General features: G+C 45.1%; 4 protein-coding genes across 4 annotated transcripts; all 4 read right to left on the minus strand.

Annotated features, from left to right (window-relative positions):
- Positions 1–92: 92 nt before the first annotated feature.
- Positions 93–344, minus strand: MELLADRAFT_90074 (uncharacterized protein; the record flags this gene model as incomplete). The annotated part of the gene is made up of 1 exon (XM_007413034.1): positions 93–344. One exon carries the CDS (start codon positions 342–344, stop codon positions 93–95), a length of 252 nt encoding a protein of 83 aa, XP_007413096.1.
- Positions 345–6,361: 6,017 nt separating this feature from the next.
- MELLADRAFT_90076 (uncharacterized protein) lies at positions 6,362–7,488 on the minus strand (the record flags this gene model as incomplete). The annotated part of the gene is made up of 2 exons (XM_007413033.1): positions 6,362–6,364; positions 6,406–7,488. 2 exons carry the CDS (start codon positions 7,486–7,488, stop codon positions 6,362–6,364), a joined length of 1,086 nt encoding a protein of 361 aa, XP_007413095.1.
- A 693-nt stretch (positions 7,489–8,181) lies between these two features.
- Positions 8,182–8,781, minus strand: MELLADRAFT_90077 (uncharacterized protein; the record flags this gene model as incomplete). The annotated part of the gene is made up of 3 exons (XM_007413032.1): positions 8,182–8,342; positions 8,406–8,409; positions 8,725–8,781. The coding sequence occupies 3 exons, from the start codon at positions 8,779–8,781 to the stop codon at positions 8,182–8,184; spliced, it is 222 nt and encodes a 73-aa protein (XP_007413094.1).
- A 497-nt stretch (positions 8,782–9,278) lies between these two features.
- Positions 9,279–11,422, minus strand: MELLADRAFT_90078 (uncharacterized protein; the record flags this gene model as incomplete). Its single annotated transcript, XM_007413031.1, has 5 exons — positions 9,279–10,255; positions 10,327–10,871; positions 10,938–11,006; positions 11,099–11,191; positions 11,241–11,422. 5 exons carry the CDS (start codon positions 11,420–11,422, stop codon positions 9,279–9,281), a joined length of 1,866 nt encoding a protein of 621 aa, XP_007413093.1.
- Positions 11,423–11,716: the final 294 nt, after the last annotated feature.

The raw sequence follows: 11,716 nt of genomic DNA on the forward strand, positions 1-11,716 counted from the left end.
AATTTCACGTACTGTTAACTCTATTGTTCAAAGTTCCTGTCATCTGTCCTCACGGTACTTGTTTGCTATCGGTCTCTCACTTATATTTAGCCTTAGATGGAATTGACCACCCACTTTGAGCTGCATTCCCAAACAACTCGACTCTTAGAAACCGTATCACAAATGCACTGGTAGTCCATATCATCTACAGGATTTTCACCTTCAATGATGCTGCTTTTCAACAGACTTGTACATGGTCCAGCGCGGATAACAGTTCTACAAATTACAACTCGGACACTTGTAAAAAGTGCCAGATTACAAATTTGGGCTTTTCCCTGTTCACTCGCCGTTACTAAGGGAATCATAGTTATTTTCTTTTCCTCCGCTTATTGATATGCTTAAGTTCAGCGGGTAGTCCCACCTGATTTGAAGTCTAAAGATTAATTAATTACTTAATTAAGTTGATAGGGTTAGGAAGCTATTCTTCAAGTTGCCCTATTAGCGGATAGTCGGAGCGACCAAAGACTGCCTCAATGAAATATAAATACAACATCAAGTACGTCTTTTGAACTAATAGTATACCATCCAAAAGTGCTAATCTATTTGAAGCGAGGCGTTGACACGCCAACACTCAGAATCCGTCCCCCATGCTTTTAGAAAGAATGAGGGCCGAGGGGGGTTTCGTGACATTCAAACAGGCGTACCTTTCGGAATAACCAAAAGGTGCAAGGTGCGTTCAAAGATTCGATGATTCACTGAATTCTGCAATTCACATTACGTATCACATTTCACTGTGTTCTTCATCGACGTGAGAGCCTAGAGATCCATTGCTGAAAGTTATATAGTTATGGTTATCATTCTTAAAACTTCTTAAGTGTAAATGGGGGTAAATGATGGGTAATGTAAATCAAAGTTGCCTTTGAGATACGTACTGATACACTGCTAACCTTTTGACGGGCCACAATGCACCTCTGGGTTTGGGGGGTAATGGTTTATACAAAGAGTCACATTAAAGTGCGCTCAACATGTATTAATGATCCTTCCGCAGGTTCACCTACGGAAACCTTGTTACGACTTTTACTTCCTCTAAATGACCAAGTTCGTAGAACTTTGAACCAGTAAAGCACTGTTGCCAGCACCCTATAGGCTCTCCGAACGCCTCACTAAGCCATTCAATCGGTAGTAGCGACGGGCGGTGTGTACAAAGGGCAGGGACGTAATCAACGCATGCTGATGACATACGCTTACTAGGTATTCCTCGTTGAAGAGCAATAATTGCAATGCTCTATCCCCATCACGACCAAGTTTCACAAGATTACCCAATCCTTTCGGATAAGGTTATATACTCGCTGGCTTGGTCAGTGTAGCGCGCGTGCGGCCCAGAACATCTAAGGGCATCACAGACCTGTTATTGCCTCCAACTTCCATCAACTAAATATTAATAGTCCCTCTAAGAAGCTTTAGTCAGCCGTAGCCAACCAAGCTATTTTTTTTTTTTTTTTCGGAGACGCGCCTCAAATGATTTTTAAGTCATCTGAATTTTCCTTGTGGGTAGAATATGCTTGAACATGTGATCTCTTCTTAGAACCCTGGGGCATTCTAATACCACAATGTTACTTCATACGTCCGAGGATGAGCTTTGAATTACGGAAACACTCATCCCACGACTCTAAAGGGGAATCAACCCTTAGAGCTGCCTGTTCCAAAGGCCGACGACTCGAGACTCTTACTCGGTAAACTCCCTTTCCACAGCGCGTGACGTTGCCATAGACCTTACAGTCCCTCGGCCAGATGTAATAATCACAAAGGATGTGACACGAGCGTTATTTTTCACATCATGCCTACCAGAGTGTTTGTTTCAAATGGTGTAGCATCATAGAGACCATCAATTGACTTTTGGTATAACCCAAAAGCTGTTTTCAGGAATCTAGCCACAGGGACAAATCCATACAACGCCATATTTTCCGGCTGAATACCGGTTATGTTACCATACCCGTGCTGCCACAGAAACATGAACCGCCGTGTCGGTTTCATTTTTCGTAAGACATCCTTCAGACTTCCCACGATAGGCCCTGATGCTGATCCGTACCCACCCAACAGAAAGTTTGTAACTTTCAAGTCTTGTGAGTTCAACTCACTCAAGGCTTTAACTTCATCTGATTTTCGAAGTTTCAGGACAATCTCTTGGAGATGTTCTTGTCTTTGTTCTTGCAGAACTTTGCAGTTGAGGAAGATATGTGAAAGTTCATCTTCTTCCTTTAGAGTGGTGCCTTCCCTCCATTTCTCTTTGCAGAGAGGGCATGTTGATTGACCAAACAGATATGCTTTGCTTGTTAAGGAGTTTGCCTCTTCATGGGCTTTATATTGTGTCCTTGCAAGGGGCAGGATGCCCAATCTTGCCTTGACTAGGATTAGGACCCCATCTTTGAGATGTGGGTATCTGAGAGCTGCCTTCTGGAAATTCCGAGTTAGGCCGTATTCGTGTTTTTCGTAATCCATCTGTGAGATTGGACCCTGGAGTTTGGCCTCAGTAAGTTCTTTAGCCCATTGGTACGCCTTTACGGCCAACATTTCATTTTTGATTTTGGTGGCAGAATCATTATTTCCACTAGCTGTTATCCATGTCTTTGGGATAAGTTTAGGGTACTCAATGGCTTGTGCTTGCAAGCCCTTGATGATCATTCTGGGAACTACAAATTCCTTGTTGGCATGTTCTTCATCCGCTTGGGATGAGTACTGGTTCACTCGCTTAGGAAAGACGGCTGCAAAGGCGCGTCCGGTCTCTGCGCGGGTGATGGATGCCCAGGTTTTCTTTTTACCTGCCTGAGTTGCGCTGCATAAAATGTCTGATGCGTCAGTTTTCATAGATGCAGACTTTGCATGTATGCGGTAGCGTGCTGCTGCACAAGCAGCTGCAACAGAAGGGACACCAAGTTCCCAGGAAAGTCTGACGGGACAGATTGTTTTGCAATTTGGCTTCTCACCAATAGCAAGGAGGAGTGCTCTATCCACTCTTTTTTGTATGATGGATGTCCTAGTCTGGTTCATCCCAATCCATTCCCCTCCATATAGGGCTGCGGATAAGACATAGGTTTTGATCAGAAAAGCTTTTTCTGCAAGTGTCCTGCGTTTATCTCGTAAGAGGACGCCGTGCTGACCAACTTTCATTTTGACTTTGTTGGATAAGATGATGGTATAGGCAAGTTCTGCGTCATAGCCCACCCCAAGGTTGTCACCTATGTCAATGCCTAGGTATTTGTAAGAGGCTTGTGCATACACTTTGCCATCTGTGAGAGTGAAGTGATGTTTATTATCACCAGGATAGGTTTCAGGGTTCCCATATTTATCAAGGAAAGCCTTTCGGAGCTCGGGATCTTTTTCACCGTGCATGACCACTGCACATTTTGCGTGGCCTATTTTGAGGGTTTGCCATTTTTCCACCCACGCTGTGATAAGGTCACATCCTTTTTGGAGATCTTCGAGATTATCAAAGAAGGCGGCCGCATCATCTGCGTAGAGTTTACCAGTGTCACGATAGCGACCCTTGTCAATACCGGGTACAAGTACTCCGGGAAGTTTCTTGAAGAGATCATTTACAAAGATGATGAAGAGGAGGGGTGAGAGGGGGCAACCTTCCTTGGTGCCTATTTCCATAGGGTAGTTTTCTGAAAGTTCGTCACCAACTCTCATACGGAAGGTACTCTTCTTATAAGTAGTATCTAAAAAGGTGATAATGTTATCAGGAATGCCTAGGTGGCGGAGTTTTTTCCAGAGTGCTTCATGTGGCACACTAGGGAAAGCTTTTTGGAAGTCTATGTACAGGACATATGTAGGTTTATCAGTGTTGGCGCGTCTGCGTACAACCTCAGTGAGTGAAAGGAATTGAGCCATTCCTTCCTCGAGACGCCGGAATCCGCCTTGGTCCGGTGTGAAGAACTTTGCCCCATTCAGAGATGAGCTCATCCTTTCTTCAAGGATGGTCATGATGACTTTTAAGAAGGCGGTGGAGAGTGTGATACCTCTTCTGTTGGACAAGTTGATGGGGTCTTTCCCAGGCTTGCTTAGGGAGATGACTATATTTTCAAAGTCACCAGGTGCGGGGGTACCATCTTCAAACATGGTATTTAGGATGTCGAGTGCCTGCCTACCTGCGGGCGTCTCAAGGTCTGTTTCCATATCATGGATAGGAATAGGGTGATAGATGTGATCTAGAGGGTCGTAGAAACGCCCAGCAGGCGTCTCAAACAAGGGACGGAGTGGATCTGTTCTCCGTTTGACGGGTGCGGAAAGGGGTTCTTCAGCCCATTCCCAAGCAGCGTATGTGTCGTCTTCAACACGTGACACTAGAGAATTGACCTGTTTTGCTTCAGGTGTTTCCCATTGGAGGATTGAGAGCTTAGGTCTCTTGGATGATTTTTTCTTATCTTTTTTGGTTTTAGGATGGGAGCCAACATATTGGGCCCTTTCAAGTTTCAAGATTTCCTTGAATATGACAGGTGGAACATTGTCATCACCTCGTGCAGCATTTTTGTTGAGCCTGCTACAGGCTGTGAGGAATTCTTGGGAGGTAATGGGACCCCCAATAGGTAGTTTCTTGATTTTCTTGTCATCACATGTGAGGTTTTCCCAATAAGTGGGATCTTGAGAGACACCAGTTTTATCCTGAGAGAGAGTGCTGAAGTGCTCATATTCAGCTTTTGCAATGTCTTTGTTGGTGACACAGATGTTCCCAGCTTTATCTTTGCAGGGCATAGGGTGGCTTTTACGTTTGCCTAGGTGATCTGGAAGTGCGGCATTAATAGCTGCGTGGAAGTCAAGCATCTCATTCTCTACGAGATGTTTGGTAGTTTGTGCCGCCCTCTTCTTGGTTTGCAAGGTTTCAAACTTCTTTACAGCAGTTTGTGCGAGTCTACCCGCTTTTTCAGCGTAGTTGGTGAGTTTATTGAGTTCGTCAAGCGGGGTCCGTTTCTCCAGGGCCGCCTGGTAGATTGCCTTTGTCTTTCTGGCGTTTTTGATGAGGTTGGCCACTTTTCTAGGAAAGTGTGTAGTGCGGGGCGATTTTGCATATTTAACAGCGCCCCATTTGGTGGAGGACTCTACGAGGTTAGAGATCCAGGCAGTATTCTTTTCTTGAAGGGTTCCTGATGAGGGAAATGTCTTCCACGCTTCATCAGTAAGGATATCTGTCGCATGACCTTTTAACAGTTTGAGATCCCACTTTAGCGCAGCAGGTGTAGGTTTTTCGTATTTCTTACGAATCTTCATACTGATGGCGGCATGATCACTGACACCGTTGTACTGCAGTGACATTTGTCTACTGACTTTAGTTTTACAGGTGAGATCCTGTAAGGCGGGAGAGATCAACCAGTGGTCAATGTCATTAGGGCGACCTCTCTTGACGAGGCGTGTTAAGTTGGAGCCGCAGCATTCTTTAATGCTCATACGTCCGCCAGTGTGTCTCAGCGCAGCCTGAGCAAGGGGTATGGAGGTCATGTTGAAATCTCCTCCAATTGCAATCTTGCAATTTGGGTCTTCATCCAGAAGAGCATTGACTTTTTCCCAAACAGGCTTAAGTTGAGTTTTACGGTGTTGTCCTTTGTTGGAACCAGATTGGAGATAGACTCCAAAGATATGCCATAGACTGTCAGGCTCAAGGTGTGTGACAACAAGGTGTTGTATTCTAGGATCGGGCATAGGCTTTTCATAAGCACCTATGTCATTGCGGACCATCATGCATAATCCGTAGAAGCCAGGTCCGGCAGGGTGAGAGTAGGTTCTGTAACCTTCAAGTTTGGGTTCGTACCTCATGTTGGTCCTGCGGTGTTCGCCAATTACGATGATGCCGGCGGTGACTTGCTCCGCAAGGGATGCAAGCAGGGTGGCTTTCTTGTTGAAGCCATTGGCATTCCATGCAAGGAGAGAGGTATACCTGGTGGGTACAGAGGAAGGTTCCGGAGGTTTGATGGATACCTTGAAATCAGGGACATCATCACGATATGTCTTGTACAGGTTGACACGCCATTTGGCTATGTTGAAGCAGTCGTGGGTGTTTTTACCACGTTTGGGTTTCTTCGTACTTCGGCTGAAGAACAGGGGGATGCCCGGAGGGCGTTCTCGAGGGGTGAGCTGCATCATTTTGATGAAACCAGGTGCAATGTCGGGTGACACACATATGTCAAACGCAGGTTGTTGAAACGGATTACTTCGTTTCATGACGCCCACCACTTTCTGGCACTGGGCAGGAGTTAGTCTTTGACGTAAGACTGTCCAGACATCAACACTGGTACAATTGCCCGTGTTATTGAGAGTGAATTTCACCGAGTGTTTGAGATTATACTTGATCTCTGCCTGTTTGACACCTTTTTTACATGTCAAGGAGAAGTTACTTTGTAGTATTTGAGGCGTCGTAGTGAGATTTTGTTTTACTACTGAGGCGTAGGAGGGTCTATTTGACTTTCCAGCTGTGGAGGCGGTACTCTGAGTTTGAGTGCTTCCTTGATTTTGTTGACCTGTGGCGGATGAGGCATCACTAGTTTGGGAAGACATATCATTTTGTCCGGAGGTGTGATTCACTTTATGGGAGCGTGAAGAGGTTTTTCCTTTATTGCGAGAGGAGGTAGCAGTTTTGGTTTTCAGTTTAGTAACCAGGGCGTTAGTGGTGAGCATCCCAGAGTTGACTTCCCGCAAGTCGTGAGTAGGGTGCGTATTCGCATCCTGTGATGGCGCAACACTTTGGTTGTTTGGGATTCCACTTTGAGTGGTAGGAGGTCCCTCCGTATCAGCCGGAGGTTGGTCAGTGTGACGGAGGATATTTCCAATGTCACTTGTGATGTAAAGACGCTTCTTTTTGCTTTGTCTGATGGTGTGGTGTTCATAGTGGGTATCAATCCGACTTTGTTTTCTTTCCGAAATCTCTTTCTGAGTCTTCTTAAGGAGGCGGCGGTCACGCATCTGCTTGCCGGTGAGCTTGATATCCGTCTTGGACGGAAACTTGCGGTAGGTTCGACCATTCTGTATAATGGTATCCTCTTTAGGTTTAGGAACTCGTCGTTCAAAGATGTTGGTGGACTCGTCTACTACCTGCGTACGCTTGGCAGTAGCAAAGTTGTAGGCATTGGGCGCCTTTGATTTCCCCTTTTCAAGGGTGGTATGAGTTTGGGCGTCAGTACCCAGAGGTGGAAGACCAGTACGTCTTTTAAGGTGTGATGAAGTATTAGTATTGACTTCAATATGAGGAAGACTTTCAAGTCTTGAGGTATCGATCACATAAGTGCATCGGCTAGGTCCGCCAGTAGCTGTAGTTGGTCTTTCTTCCTGGGGAGCCAAAGTAAGACCAACCCCCAAAGTAACATTATTCATTGACACATCCTCCTTCAGGGAGCAAGGAGGTTTGATTCCCGCAGTCACTTTAGTCCCAGAAGTGCCCCTTGACGGACAGACCTCTTCTGGCGGAGGTAATTCGCAGTACGAGACAGGTCCCTCCACAACCTTCTCGGGGCCGGGGCCCATTTCACCCAATCCCGGACAACAGTAGTTAGAGGATGTTTCTTTCATTGTTGCATTTGAGTAAGATGTTTAGAGCCCTCTCACGGCTTTTCGAGATACACGGCGCATCTCTATGTGGCGTCAAGACACCAGAAGGGCACGGGATTATGTGGGACGGTTAATCCCGGCAAAAAGTCCGTGAGAAGATCTCTATCAAGGTGAGAGGGGGAGTAGTGGAATGTGGTCATAGACACCCTACTAGTGAGCATGATGGTTTCATGCAAGTTTGCGCAGGTTACTATAAGTGCCCACTTGTAGGATGTGACATGTTGCCAACATATGTGATACGGAAGGTTTTTACCGTAGGTGTAGAAGTTGACGTGTACCAGGTTGGATACGTCTATGAGCACTTCACCCGTCGAGGTGTGAGTTTATGCTGATGAGATAAACATTAGCATGATGGTTCCCACCTGTTGAGTTGCGTGAGAGAGGTGTATGACTCTTCAAGTCGTGAGGTTCTTGAGTTGAGTGATACGGGAAGTACGCGCCACACGTGGAGAAGTTGAGGTGTAAGATTCCTTTATGCGCATTTTACCTTTTGAGGTACGAGTATGAGTGTCTTCAATAGACATTAACTTGAAGGTGTCCACATATTGATTTGTGCGGAAGAAGGGTATGACTCTTCAAGTCGTGAGGTTCTTTGAGTGGAAGGTTTGCTTATGAATGTGTATCCAGTGTGGTTTGAGAAGTAACGTCTTCTTGGGCCGCAGGTGTTACTTTATATAGACAAAGTGTGTTAGGTTTAACTTGCGTAGATTGACAAATTTCAAAGGAAACCCTGGTGGATTGTAGGTTTCTCATAGGGTTACGTAATTTTACTCCATACGTAAAGGTATAGTATGTTACAAGTACTAATACCGTGTTTACAAAGGTGTACTTACCGGTCTATGTAAGTGTTGAGGTACGTGTCTTTATCCACGTCATGGTCTTTTCAACTTGTTGCAAGTCATTAGGCGTGATAAGTATCAAAGATGAGGCTTAAATGCGTAAAGTCTTTTTAGAATGAAGATATTCTTGTATATGTACAAGTTTTGTAAAGGTTATTTAACAATGTGTTATAATTAAGATGTAGATTTGTTTCTTTTTAATCTCAAAGTCAAAGACTTATTCAAGTCAAGTTTGGTCAAAGTGATATTAAGTTCAGGTTTAAAGGAGGCACGTGAAGGTATTAAGATAAACCAATTTTGATGTCTTATTTACATTGGAGACATTGATAGCTCCGGGCAGTAGACTATAATAAAGTATAGAAGGAAACATAGCCAAGACAACTTGTATTTGAGCGCACATACATGTATAGAGCAGCAGGTTTGAGATAAGACAAGAGACTTAAAACAGAATCAGGACGAGTCAAAAGCGCACAAGAGGATATCTGCAAGATATCGAAGAAAGGACTTCAAGTCTGAAAAGGAAGGATACCAAGAGGACAGGACAAGGTTGAGCTACAACGATTTAGAAGGCAGTTGTGAGTTTTTATAAGGTGGAGCTGAACAACAGAATTAAGCAGGTTTAATCGCACACAAAAACAAGGCATATAGGAAAGAAGGTTTATAAAACAACCTATAAGAAGACTTAGACGATTTGAAAAGGGAGACAATCCTTCTTTTTGGTGAAGGTGAGAAGTCTTGAGGTAGATGCATCGATTGAAAGAGCATCTATAGAAGTAAAGTAGTATGAACAATGTTAGTAGCAGTTCAAACAAAGGTGAAGGTTGGTAATATTGTTGAGTCTTACAATCAAGAGCAGTCTGATAAACTTCAAGTTTGACGAGTGAAGGAACCCAATCGTTCGATGGTGGTGGGTACAAGGTTCTCAGAGACAGTTGTGATAGTAACTTGAGGAGTAGGAGTCACTCCAGAGGTAGAAGGAGCGGAAGAGGAACGATTGAGAGTGTGTCTCAACCACAAGGCGTCACGGATAGTGATGTAACCACAGAAGGGACGATGACCTGCATCAGGAGCAGAGGCCATACAGTTAGGACAGGAGGGAAGATACTTCCAGTGAGAGTTGAAGGTTCGAGGAGTTTGGCGTCCTCGAGCGTCCCAACCAGCCATAGGTAAGTACTTATCCTTGAGAGACAAGTGTCGAAACCAACGTGGGATCGCTTCAGGTTTGAAGACTACTTCAAAGACTCTACCTCCTTGATAGGTGAAGAGAGGGCGTGAGGAGAGCTCGCGGATTTCAATGATGGAGAGGTGATCATTGGCAGGTTGGCTCCATAAAGAACCGTAGACTTCCTTCATGATAACACGATGGTGAAGGTGGAAGGGTAGGCCAGTCACTTGGAGGAGAAGGCTAGACATACGAGGGGTTGAGGTCGAGACATGATCCAAACCGTAGAGGAGGACAGCAGACTTGACGCTTCCGGATTGTTGAACAAAGACACCTCGCTCAAACTGATCTTGCTTACGAGTTAAGCGAGTTCTGGTTGTGCTGGATCGAAATCGCACCACAAAGAAGCGGTTGTTGCCAGGGCCAACAACTTGGGAGACGTGATTGACATAGGGAGAGAGGAGTTCAGAGATCACCTCAAATGGAGCAAGTTGACGTTTGAAGTCTCCAAGAAGAACCACCATGGCCCAGAGTTGATTGTCGGCAGAGGTGACAAAGTCGGGGTGGTAATGGTTCCACCATAAGCGGACTTCATACGGAAGATTAGAGGTGGGAGCTAGCGCATACTTAGCCGTGTCCTCAGCAGGATTAGGCGTGCGTAGGATGAGGTGTCCAGGTGAGGCTACAATAAAAAATAGCAAGGTATGTGATTAGCATAAATCACCAAAGAAGAACTCGTAGTTAGCAACTTACGGTAGGGTTTTTCCACAATAGGAATACCTTGAATGGTAGGCAAGGTTCCACCAGTGATCTCGACTTTGTCGTCGATGACTCGAGGTACAACAGGCGCGCTGGTAGGAGGTGCAGGTTGTTCAATCTCATCCTCGGAGATCCCATCGTCGGATGAGGCAGTTGAGTCTGAGTCAGAACCAGTCTCAGAGAGGTCAGAGCTAGGTAAAGGACGCTTAGAGGGATTAGCAACAGAGACTGAGCTGGTAGGAGGATCGACAGGAGGATCAGCAGGCACAGTGGTTGCTTGGGAGGGATCTTCAGCAGAAGAGGCCGTGATTTGGGTATTAGGTGGACCCATAGGCTCGTCGTCCATGAGGGTAGGCTGACTAGAGGTGGTTGGTTCATCGACAGCCATCGTGTTGGAGCTGGTAGAGGCCGAGAGCCGGGCTACCTTACGTGGTAAGTGACCAGAGGGGGTGACGTGAGGGCTGTTCTTCCTGGAAGACCCAGAGTTCTTGAGGGCTGATCCTCGTCGAGAAGCAGGAGTGGATGGAGCCATTTGAGCCCTATACCAAATGACCAAAGTCAGTATACACCAACCTGACAAAGGATCGTGACAAAAAGAAGCTTACGGGTGTTTCTTTTCTTGGTTAGAGCTGGTAAAAAGCTGTAGGAGAGGTAGATGATTCAATTCGAATCGTCTGAAAGGTTAGAACACATGGTCTCAGACTCAAAGTCATAAGAGGTACGTCTTATAGATGAAGTTGAACAGAGAGGAGGTACAAAAACTGACCTGATGTTGACTGAGCTTAGGGAAAGATCAAGCAGAGGTGCTATACTCAAGTAAGATTGTATAGGAAGGTTGAAAGGTATCTGTACGAGTTTTCTAAAGAGCAAGTTCAAAGATAAAGTAATTGGAAAGGAATCATGTTAACAAATCTGCTCGAGTGTTATCAAAGAGTTTGATAGAGATAATGAGACAAGGTACAAACTTGTAAATACGAGTTTTGTGAGGTTGATAGTGGTTTAGAAGTTGAAAGGCTTTCAAGGAAGAGTCCTTATATAGGTACTCAAGGTCATGATAGATCCTATTCGATCGATTCAGAGAGGTATCCATGGTAAACAAGATGTTGAGGAATGTGTGATACTGATCTACACCTGAGATAAGTGATCCGAGTATCTGAAAGAGTTGTGGGAGGGCTAAAAACTTCTAGTCAAGTGAATTCAAGGTGTAAGATCTCGATGTGAGGATATTAGATGAAGGTGAGTGATCAGGACAAGGCAAGATATGTATTTGAGGTGTATATGATCGAGTTTCAAAGGTATCTGATTCTTGAGAGGCTGGTCAAGAAAGCTGAGGTGAGTAATCAATGAGATCGTTTGAGTTTAAGCAGGTGTAAAGGTCCAGGTT

This window comes from Melampsora larici-populina, assembly GCF_000204055.1.
Source record: "Melampsora larici-populina 98AG31 unplaced genomic scaffold MELLAscaffold_34, whole genome shotgun sequence".
Taxonomy (NCBI): Eukaryota; Fungi; Basidiomycota; class Pucciniomycetes; order Pucciniales; family Melampsoraceae; genus Melampsora; species Melampsora laricis-populina.